Source organism: Branchiostoma floridae, chromosome 7, assembly GCF_000003815.2.
Source record: "Branchiostoma floridae strain S238N-H82 chromosome 7, Bfl_VNyyK, whole genome shotgun sequence".
Lineage (NCBI taxonomy): Eukaryota > Metazoa > Chordata > Leptocardii > Amphioxiformes > Branchiostomatidae > Branchiostoma > Branchiostoma floridae.
The window spans coordinates 2,525,511-2,537,638 of NC_049985.1; the positions used below are offsets into that span (position 1 = coordinate 2,525,511).

Consider the following 12,128-nt stretch of genomic DNA (forward strand, 5'->3'; position numbering starts at 1 on the left):
TGTCACATAGTGATTCGTGCGAATTTCATAAAATTCGTACGATTTCGCATAGTGATTCGTGCGAATTTCATAATATTCGTGCGTTTTCGCATAGTGATTCGTGTGTATCACATAATATTCGTACGAATTTCATAGGGATCGTGCAAATGCTTAGGCACCCCTGGAGATAGTATCAAAGCTGGCAAAGGAGTATAGCCGGCTGAAGGGAGATAGCCGGCTAAAGGAGTCAAACGGGCACCGGAGGTGCCGTTATACAAGTCCCTTGCCAGCTTTGATACTATTTCTAAGGCGCCGTAGGGTCTGCTTGGAGACTAGTCTACTCTAACTTCAGCGGGTTGGAAGCCTGACCTAATGGGGGAGGGGGGGGGATGTTCAGAATCAACAAGTAGATTTATTAAATGTTACAAAACCTTCTGCAGGTACATTGAAAGTACACCCAGACACCCAAAGTTATAGAAATCTGGTGTAGTGTTTTGGTGATTGCTCCAGACTGGGGGAAGTAAGGTAGAAAATGTTAATGTTTAATGTTAAATAAACAAACAAACAAACAAATGAGTTACCATGGCTTAGAAAAATTATTTTGACACCAAAATGCTGTCTTTTGACCTCATTATGACTATAATGTATTGGAAGCCTGACCTTATATGATCATGGGTGAATATGTTCAAAATCAACAAGTAGATTTAAATGTTACAAAACCTTCTCAAGATACTAAGAACATTCAGGGTCTCCCTTGGTATTGGAGTAGAAAGAGAGAGTAGAGAGAGTATATTAGTGCACAGTACAGTAGTGTATATATACTAGTAGAAAAAACTACAGTACAGAATAGTAGTGTATAGTATTGCACTTGTAGAGTAAAGTAGTTCAGAGTATAGGACAGTATAGTAGTGTTGAGAAGCATACTGCATAGATTAACCACAGCACGAAAACTGATATTTAATCAGCGCTTAAACCTAACGTAAAGGGCACTTAAATGCACAAAGTCAGAATACTGGACACTGAACAGGTTTACTTTGTAAGAACTTTGAACTTTGAACTTTATTTATTTGCTTTAAGACAACAAATGTCCATAGCAATATCATAAACATAAAATATAACAATCACAATGAAAGAGGCATAAAGGAGGCTATATACATCAGGGCACTCCAGCCATCACTGAACATGGTCGGGATACCCCGAAGGGGTTTTAACCAGTACCTATAAAGATAGATAGAACAGAGACAACTTGGGTGTTATAAACTTCCTGGTACGTTTGACCAATTGCTGACATCACATGTCCGCAAGATCACATGTTAATAATGTTGGTAACTCTTGTGAGTTTATGTTCTGAAGTGATTGGTCATCAGTATTGATCCTGAAGAAGGCGACAGTGGTCGTTGAAAATTTGATCCATGTATACTTTTGTGTTGGAAGAAAGTTTAGCATTGTATCATGATTAATTTGTTGAATGATAATCTTTCAGATAAGTGATCAAAGACTAGTCTGTGTAACACAAACTCCGCTGTCCAGGGCTGTAACTGGCCCCGGCGGATGTTGGGCGGGCTGCTATAAGCGAGATTTAATCAGGCTAATCAAAGACATGGCTGATTCTGATGTTGAGGGTCACGAACAAGAGCAGACCAGTGAGAAACCCTACATGTGTGGGGAGTGTGGGTACAGGACTGATCGTAAGTCTGTCTTACTCAGACATATGAGAACTCACACTGGAGAAAAGCCCTTCAAGTGTTACCAGTGTGACTATGCTGCAGCACGAAAATCCCATCTGGACAACCATCTAGCAATACACGCTGGTGAGAAACCCTACATGTGTGGGGAGTGCGGGCACAGGACAGCTAGAAAGTCTGACTTATCCAGACATATGACAACTCATACAGGAATGAAACCCTTCAAGTGTGACCAGTGTGACTATTCTACAGCACGAAAAGATCATTTTGACAGACATCTAGCAATACACACTGATGACAAGCCCTACATGTGTGAGGAATGTGGCTATAGGGTGGCTCACAAGTTTGACTTATTCAGACATATGAGAACTCATACTGGAGAGAAACCCTTCAAGTGTGACCTGTGTGATTATTCTGCCGCCCGGAAAGCCACCTTAGACAACCATCGAGTAAAGCACACTGGTGACAAACCCTACATGTGTGGGGAGTGTGGGTACAGAACTGCTAAGAAGTCTCACTTGTTCCAACATAGGAGAACTCATACAGGAGAGAAACCCTACAAGTGTGAACTGTGTGACTATTCTGCAGCACAGAAATCCACTTTAGACAGCCATCGACGAAAACACTCAGGGAAGAAACCCTACATGTGTGGGGAGTGTGGGTATAGAACTGTTAAGAAGTCTCATTTATCCCAACATATAAGAACTCATACAGGAGAGAAACCTTACAAATGTGAACTGTGTGACTATTCTGCAGCACAGAAATCCAATTTGGAGCAACATTGAGTAAAACACACCGGTGAGAAACCCTACATGTGTGGGGAGTGTGGGTATCGGACAGCCGATAGGTCTCACTTATCCCGACATATGAGAACTTGTGCTTTGGACTGTGCCTCACTGGTGTAACCGGATGAATTATGATGATGATGATGAGAACTCATACTTGAGAGAAACCCTTCAAATGTGGGCAGTGTGACTATTCTGATGCAAACAACCCTACATGTGTGGGGAGTGTGGGTGCACAACTGCTTAGAAGACTTATCCCATTTTTCTTTTGGAAAAAACAACAGTTTATTTACTGCCATCGAGAAAAGCAGGTGACAAACCCTACATGTGTTGAGAGTGTGGGTACAGGACAGCTGTAATGTCTGACTTGTCCCAATACATGAGATGAAAATGCTACAAGTGACCAATGTGAATATTTTGAGAGAGAAAGGCTTTGATTACAATATAGCAAAACCCTTTTTTCTTATGGAAATTGATGATCTTACAAGTATTACAAATAAGATACTTGATGATATTACAAGTATCACAGATAATATTTGTTCTAGGTGGAGAAAAAATTTTACTAGGCCATACCAATTTAATTCCTTGGTTCACGGATTCGCTCGCTCCTATTTTTTGGAAAATAAATAAAAATAAAAATTACCACTCAGCAAATTGTCACCATTAATCAAACCATTCACCAACTTTATGGCGTAGCAAAGTGGCCTTTTTATTATCAGGTCCTTAAAATGTGGGTATTATTATTGCAGTTATATTTTTCATTTATGAAGAATGGGACAAACATAAAAACTGACACTACTTTTGTAATTTTCAACAAACAGGTGCTGTTACTGTACAGTAATAATGTTTTTGTACCTTTTTTCAAGCTAAAAACTTTTTATTCTTTATGTTTTGGATTAGCCCTTATCTTTACCCCAACCATTTTACAATTTTTATTGCGTTTCGTCGCCCTCTGGCGACGAAACGCAATGTGATGGGTTTTACCTTCAGTGCTTCGATGCATCCATGGATGCATGGTGCTTGGTTTGGTTCAACACTGTGTCGCACAGGATGAAAACCTCCCATGTTTGTTGTCAACCATTGCCTTATATGGCAACAAGAAAAGCCAGGTAGCCTTGATTTTTACGATACACATGCGACTGCATGCAACTGTTCGGAAATACCATTGCATTGTGGTTTCGGACTTCAATATCCTGGAAAATGGCCATATAACATCTATTCCACAAGATTGCACAAGAAAAAAAAAGATTTTATCAAGAAAGCGCCGACCGAAAATCGACATAGATAATACTATGAAGTGAGGTTAAAGCATTATGTACACTCACATGTTTACACGTAACAACTTAGCTCAATCGGTAACGTCACAGGTCTTCAGATCCGAAAGTCCTTGGTTCGAAACCGAGAGTGTTTTTTTTCTTTTTAAATATTGAAGATAACATATAAATATTCTATTCATTTATTGATATCATATTTTTATATATCATTTTCTTTTATTATTTAAGAAAAAAATGATTTTATCAAAAAAGCGACCGAAAATAGACATAAATAATACTATGTAGTGAGGTTAAAGCATAATGTACACTCACATATAATACACGTAACAACTTCAATCGGTAATTATATATAAATATTCTATTTATTTATTGATATTATATTTTTATATATCATTTTTTTATTGTTTTAGTATTCATTTCATATATGCAAGGCCTTTGTCATATGAACAGGACTTCATAGATTCCAAACCCGGCATTCGAATTTTTCTGTTCATGGTAATGGAAAATACCGTGCAGCGGCTCCTATACGCGGTAAGATTTTTCTCGCAAAACACTCGCCACTAAACTACTATTCATGATGTAAACAGAGGCTCCTGATGTTGCTTGCATGAAACTCCATCAAAAACAGCGATCCTTTCTTACAGTAGCAAATGCTCCATTGTTCAGTATCGACTTCATTCAGAAGTTTTCAGACAACACGGACGTGGAAAGTCACACCGCTCGACACAAAAGTATGGAAATTTTCATGAATATTAGCAAAATTATCCAGGAAAACAAGGAAGAAATGTTGTAAATGCGGAAACCAGTATAATAGAGATGAGGTAGCTGTTGATTGGTTTGGATATTTGTTTGACATTTGGTAGTCAATTTAGATAGAATCTTGTCACAGTGCTGATGGTGCTTTTTCAAGTGTACATAAGTACCTGAGTATATTGATAGATTTTATAATGAACTTATTGTACATTCTAAAAATAAAGTTGTAAGCCTAGACAAGCTATTAGACAGTACTCCTTTCCAAAATAAAAATTTTTCTTATAGACGCAACAGCCCTTGAGTGACTTTTTCTAACAGATTTTACTTCAAGAAAAAGACAGTTCACACTCATAAACGTAGACGAAACGCCAGCTTTTTTTAAATGCACTTGTTTTTATTTTTTTTCGCCCTATCGCTCCATATTTTTTATGAAAAAATCCGTGAACCAAGAAATTAAATTGGTGTGGCCCTATGAAGAAGTAAAAAAAACTATGTAAAGTTATAAGGCCACAGCAAGTAAATTTTATGGATGACATCAGCGCGCGCATTAATTTTCGCCTGATTTCAGAAAACAAAACAAGATTTTTTTTCTTCTGCAGGGATGGTCAACATGACGATAAAGTACCAAAATAAGCAAATACATTGTGTTGTAGCCTAATAATTGTACTTGTAGAAGTGACACTCGCGAGGTACCCAGGACTGTAGTTGTAGAAATGAAACTTATTGGATAGTTGTAAAAGTGACACCAATATGGAAGCTATGTGTGTGGTTACCAACTCTGGAATGAATGCCTTGTTGGCTCTGATACCATGTTTTGTCCCTTTAATTCTATGATCACAACTTTATGGTGCCTATTTTTCAAAATGTAGCCATCTTGTTTTTTTTCACCCATCTTGTTTTTTTTTTCGCCCTATCGCACTATTTTTGCAGTCTGCAGAGGATGCCATCCATAAAATTTACTTGCTGTGGCCGAAATCATAAGTGTGTAGTATCTATTAATAAAAGAACCCCGAATAAAATGTATGTTACAAGTTGATAGATTTGCTTCTCGAAGTCATGACGACATCTTGACATGACTGAATTGACATGACGAACATACGTTTGTTTTTGTCAGTGGGTAATCAGGTATAATATGTGACCCCTTTTGACCCCAACTGACCTCTGAACGGGGTCACTTCCTGTGTCACTTACTGGCAAGAGACGAGAGAGGAACGCGACGCGGTCACGTCTTTCCAGTGATTTCATCTACCCGTCGTGTTTTTTTGAATTTGACTGCTCCAGAGTAGACGAAGTAAGGTAGAGAACCTTACTGACGCATTGATTTTGACCAAAAAATGCAATCTTTTTACCTTACGGCTACTCGGACTACAGCGTGTTGGAAGCCTGGCCTCATGGGGGAGGGGGGCGAATGGTTGTAAAAAATAATACGTTAGATGTATCAAGGAGGTTAAAATTCGTTCTATCCTCCTTGGATGTATCAAATGTAACAAAACCTTCTCCTGATACATTGAGGTTACACCCAAACTCGACGAACACATCTTGAAATACAAATCTGGTGCGGGTCACTGAAAGCTCAAATCCATGGAGCTCGACAGATCATAGTTACTCAATGAGGTTAGATTGAAGCTCCGTAGTAAAGTTCAAGAGGTTATATCCTCCTTGGTATAGTATAATGTAATATAGCACAGTACAGTAGATTGGAGTAGTGTATAGTAGATAAAACTACAGTAGAGTAGTGTATACTTGTAGAGTAGAGTAGTGCAGAGTACAGAACAGCATAGTAGTGCTGAGAAGCATACTGAATAAACTACAGTAGTGAAGAGTACGGTGTAGTAGAGAACAGTAGTCTTATGTCTTTGTACCCGCCTGCCTCCAGGAATTCCCAAGAAGGTTTTTGTACTTTTTTACGGTGCCAGAAGTAGCTGTGAGGTGCATGGATACAATAACTGTACAAGTTCAAGGGTATAATAAGCCCAGAGTATGTTTTTCACACATGTATGCTACCTACTGCGTCAATATTTCAGTGGTAGTAAAATCAGTGGTACCTGTACTAATTATCAATATATTTTCTATGATTTTCAACGTGGCAGGTGGGCTGAAAAGCTCTCAGTACATCTTTATTATAACGTTGTTATGTCGCAACATTGCATCACTAGTATTATATTCAAGTATATGTACAAGGACTGATTAGCAATTGCCACAATACTGATTGTGATTTATTTGTCAAATGGTTATCTTTCAGGTAAGTGAAGAAAGAGATGGCTGATTCAAACTTTGGTGGTCATGGACAGGAGCAAGCCAGTAAGAAACCCTACATGTGTGGGGAGTGTGGGTACAGGACTGCTTATAAGTCTCACTTATCCCAACATATGAGAAGACACACTGGAGAGAAACCCTACATGTGCGGTGAGTGTGGGTACAGAGCATCTCAGAAGTCTACCTTATCCCAACATATGAAAACTCATACTGGAGAGAAACATTACAAGTGTGACCTGTGTGACTATTCCACAGCTGTGAAATCCAATTTGAACCGACATCAATTAAATCACACAGGGGAGAAACCCTACATGTGTGGGGAGTGTGGATACAGGGCGGTTGAGAAGTCTACCTTATCCCAACATATGAAAACTCATACAGGAGAGAAACCCTACAAGTGTGACCAGTGTGATTATTCTGCAGCCCATAGATTTGCTTTGACCGTTCATCAAAGAAAACACACTGATGAGAAACCCTACATGTGTGGAGAGTGTGGGTACAGGATGGCTCATAAGTCTGCCTTATCCACACATATGAAAATTCATACAGGAGAGAAACCCTACAAGTGTAACTGGTGTGACTATTCTGCTGAATGGAAATCCAATTGGGACAAACATGAAATAAAACAGGCCAGTGAGAAACCTACAAGTGTGGGGAGTGTGGATACATGACTGCGAGGAAGAGTAACTTGTCCCAACATATGACTCCTCATACTTGAGGGAAACCCTACAAGTACAAGTGTGACCAATGTGAGTTTTCTAATAAAAAAAGGGGTTTTGGACTGTTATCAAGTAAAGCACACTTGTCAAGTGAGAAACCTGGATGTATGGTTACAGGACAGCTGTGAGGTTTGGTATATTCCAACATGTGAGAACTCCTATGGGAGGAAAGCCCTACATGTGTGACCAGTGTGAATACATGTATACTGAAAAAAGGAAGACTCTAGACTACCATATATCAAAACACATTGGTGAGAGCCACATGTGTGAGGGCAGTCAGTGACTTACAGTCAAGTATTGAAGATTTTGACTTGAGGATTTCTGCCACTAAAACATATTACCGATATTCGTACCACAAAGATTGAAATTTAGTACTGGACAAAGATAAAATCATTGATATTGTACATGTATACAGTATGGGTATGAAAATCAGCACCACCTTTGAACTGTGAATAGTTTCATCAGGTTGGTATGGTACTGAATAGGGATGGGTACCAGTACAGAAAATTCAGGTCCAAAGGATCAGGTCCAGGTCCGGACCTGAAGCTGGACCTGATGCAGTATGACTCATACCAATAGTCCATTTCGCTACTAAGAAATCTGTTTGGTGGAGTATTAGACTTACACTGGCGTTTTAAAATCCTGCAATGCTAACTGCACCTGTACGATTGGCTGTAAGACTTGGTAGAAATTACTATAAACTCTACTCTTCTTCACTCTTGTTATTTTCTTCCACCTGCAAGCGCCAAAACGTGTGAATGCCTGATAGAATAATCTGTTAGTTTTCTAATCGGTCCAACATCCGGTCCACCTAATTTTTTCCTGTCCGTTTTTTTTGGACCAGTCCAATAAGAAAAAACGGTTTTGTACCGGTACGCTGTACCGATACCCAGCCCTAGTACTGAATATGAATGGGTGTCTGTACAAAACCGTTTTTGTTGTTGTTGGACCGGTCCAGAAAACAGAGGCATTTAGTGTCGTTTACATGACTCAGATAGAAATTTAAAATGCCAGTGACGTCGAATACACAAATCAGAAGCCTTTTTTTTCAGAATGGACCATTGTTTTGAGTAGCGCCCATTCACAAATTTTCATAGATACTTAGGTCCAGGTTCAAGTCCAGACCACATTCTTAAGATAAATAGAAAGGTTGCACAAGCTGTTGACGTTCATATTATTTATTCATTTAGTCTATTTACACCCGCCATGTAAATTGTAATGTATGTATCACACTGCTTAACCTTCTGGGAACGCATTGTAAACATCTCAGTCATTATACATGTATATGTCAATAATTTCTGTTTTTGACTGCATCTGTAAGCAGTGATGCATGTTGCTGCGTAACAATGTGAACTAGTCAGAATTGCCCTGAGGAAGGTGACAGATGGTCACCGATATCCTCCAAGCAGAAGTTGGGTCGCAGGGATTAGATACTAATGTAGGCAAAATCCCGGCCACAACTATCTAATGCCCGCAACCTAAAACTCTGCTTGGAGAATAGGTCACCAAAATGTTGTTGAAAAGTAAGCTGGTGTTGTGTAAAAAAAGAGTTTCTTTATTCAGCACTATCTTTGTTTTGAGGTTCTTCCCAAAAGCACAGGCTCACTGCATATGATACATTTTTGTACCTTTCTTAAGCTTCAATAAACATTCTGTTGACTGTATGTCGTGTTTATGCCATCAATGAAAACCATTGTTTACTTTCTGGAACAGATTGAACTGTAATTTTTGCAATAACATAACGTGACGTCACAGCAGCAGTGGATTGTTCATTCCTTGACAAAGGCTGGAGCTGGTCAGTCTAAGTTCATCCTCCTACGCAGGGACATCCAACAGCCAAACCGCCTGTCTGGATGTACCCTACTCTTTCGACCGTCACTCTTAGTTACTGACCGCCCTGCTTATAAATATTAATGAGCTTACCCATATATACGCGAGACCCCTTTTGAAAACTGAAAGGCTATTCTCTGATTGGCTGACAGCTGGTTTTTGGGGAGACATCCACAGGAACTAAGAGTGACGGGTACATTTGGATGTCGGATGTCCCTGCGTAGGAGGATGTCTAATTTGTGTAAGTCAACTTTCTTTGTGTTGGATTTGGTCCCAGAATGACATCTGCCAACACAGATGAACTTTCAAGTTAACATCATTTACTTTGTGCAAGAGTTCAGGTACTACTAGTATTTCTACCGAGACTATTCTAGTCTAGACTAGACTTGAACTCGGCTGAACGAGGGAGTGAAGCCTTTTCTTCGAAACCCGCCCCCTTTCAATGGTAATACACAATGTAGCCTTAAGTAAATAGGTGGCAGGAAGAATCCCCAAATTTGTTGTAAGACATCATCCTGCATGGGTGTTGTAACATCTGTGCAGACAGGGCAACTCTGAGGTCTCACTGTAACGTTATTTGTGCGACCAAGGAGGTTCTATCCCGATACTATAGATGTGTGGCGACTTAATAGTACAAGCAAAAGGTCCTTGCTTTATGCCACTTTACAATGTAGCTTTAGTAGCAATCATAACCTCATTGGTTAAAGTTCTAAACAACAGATTTTAAGGAAATTTCATTATGCAAAATGTAACGTTCTCTGATTTATAGATTTCCTTCTCAATGTAACGACGAGAAGTAGACCTTACATGTGTGAAATGGCGTGGCGAACATACGTTTCCTGTAGGGGGTAATCAGGCATAAATTGTGACCCCTTTTGACCCCAACTGACCCTCGCACAGGTCACGGGCGTCTCTCTCTGAAGAAAGGAACGCGGCGGTCGCGGTCACGTCTTTTCCTAGTCTTTTCCAGCGATTTGATCTACTCTTCGTGTTTTGTTGACTGCTTCAGACTGGGAGAAGTAAGGTAGAGAATGTTACTGACTTACCATGACTTCATTTTGACCCTCAAAATGCTATCTTTTGACCTTACGGCTACTCGGACTACATCGTGTTGGATGGAAGCCTGGCCTCATGGGGAGGGGGGGGGGGCGAATGTTTTTCTTCTTGTTGTTCAAAACTTCCTTGTTCAAAAACAACAAGCAGACGTATTGAATGCACAAATCCTTCTCCAGATACCTTTAGGGTACACCTAGTCTCGACGAACTCATCTAGAAATTTAAATAGAAAGCAGGTGCGGGTCATCAAGAGATAAATCCCTAGGCTAGAGAGGTCACACAGGGACACATTAACAATGGCGCCTATGATGCATTTGCTCCCGGCGGTGGATTTGTAATCTTACCTGCTAAAATCGGACAATTTTCTTTGTGAAAAAGTATCCAGCCTCCCTTCCAACTAAGAAATTATGCTTCCTGTATGTTATCCTAGACAGAAAAGGTATCGCGGGGCTTTAGTCATAGCGACAAGCCCCGCGCGCGCGGGTCGCGCGCTCGGCGCGGGCCAGCTGTACCCAATTTACCGGGCCGCGCGGGCCGTGTCACTAGGGGTCCGGCTCCCGTAATCTGGCTCTAAAGGGTAGCTGTGAGTTAGAAATTTAACTCTTGTAACTGAACAAGTGAATATATCCACAAAAAAATGCAAATTACTTCTAAGAGTACACATTTATGCAGCAAACTATGGTCTACCTCAATGAAGGAAGCTGAAATGGCATTCCTCACCGACCGACCTGCTAAAGACCTCCAAGTCGCCCGATCACGGGGTTTCCGGAATTTTATTGACGAGAAATTGGCCTACAATTTGGTTTTTATCTGCAGATCGGGCGAGTTGGAGAACTTAATCTACGTTATGTCGAAGTTGGGTAACATTTGAACATGCCCCATCCCAGAAAAAACATGAAAAATTCCATAACTTGACTTTCCTTGCATCAAATATCTCTCTACAAAAAATGGCGTCTTCTTCAATCCTTTCTGTATGTAAACCAATAACAGTCCAAGCCTGGGAAGGAGAGGGTTTTGATTGGAGCTCATTTAAGCGGGAAGTTTGAATGGGCGAATTGCAATGGAGATGCCATTTTCCCTCTCAAAAGCGCCCCTTGCGGCCAGATCAAATTTATGTAGGCTGTGTCCCTGTGGGTCATGGAGTACAATAGAGTAGAGTACACATAGAAACCTGCTATAGAACTGTTGGACGCCCGTTTGAGGCACTTGACATGGTTGCGTAAAAAAAAGATTAAAAAATCGCGGTGGCCCAAATCAGGCTGTCAAAGGTGCCCACGTAATCCCCACGAGTTGTTCTATCGCCTACAGTACTCGTGTTGATTCAAATATTATTTCGGGTTGAGATTTGAAGAGTCAAAGTTAGCCTTCAAACTGGCTCTTTATGCCTGTTTTCGGCCTCGATTTCGCACTGCATGGGGGTTTCCGTGCAACCGATTACGATCATATACTTCCGGGTCGTACGAGTGAGGTCATGGAACGCGGGTCACCAGGTATCTTGACGGTCTCAGTCTGCGCTAGGTTCGGTAGAGGAGGATTCAAGTCAGGCTTACGCATATTGTTAAATTAGGTTTGTTAAGGGACTCTTGGCGAAAGTATGTTTGAACTTGCAGAACGTTTTTTAAGTTTGTGTTTGTTCGTATCGTCTCGGCCCACGTTGCGAATCTGCAACGGTTGTAAGGTCCCTTCCGAACGAACTAAGTTACTGGCATTCTCGTAGACATCAGGAGACAAACTGTGTTAATTTGAATAACACATTTATAGAACAGTGCTGTAAGAAGTGTATACAGGGAAC

General features: G+C 40.4%; 3 protein-coding genes across 3 annotated transcripts in view; all 3 read left to right on the forward strand.

The window, feature by feature from the left end:
* Positions 1-1,579: 1,579 nt before the first annotated feature.
* LOC118419290 (protein krueppel-like) overlaps positions 1,580-12,128 on the forward strand; it is an 18,848-nt gene continuing 8,299 nt past the window's right edge. The window contains exons 1-2 of the mRNA XM_035825636.1: positions 1,580-1,790; positions 1,875-1,996. Coding sequence (XP_035681529.1) covers positions 1,580-1,790; positions 1,875-1,996 — 333 coding nt within the window. The remainder of the gene's footprint in view (positions 1,791-1,874; positions 1,997-12,128) is intronic.
* LOC118419760 (zinc finger protein 525-like) overlaps positions 9,967-12,128 on the forward strand; it is a 16,710-nt gene continuing 14,548 nt past the window's right edge. The window contains exon 1 of the mRNA XM_035826341.1: positions 9,967-10,300. The gene's annotated coding sequence lies outside the window, so the exon portion shown is untranslated. The remainder of the gene's footprint in view (positions 10,301-12,128) is intronic.
* LOC118419291 (zinc finger protein 436-like) overlaps positions 10,226-12,128 on the forward strand; it is a 14,846-nt gene continuing 12,943 nt past the window's right edge. The window contains exon 1 of the mRNA XM_035825637.1: positions 10,226-10,305. The gene's annotated coding sequence lies outside the window, so the exon portion shown is untranslated. The remainder of the gene's footprint in view (positions 10,306-12,128) is intronic.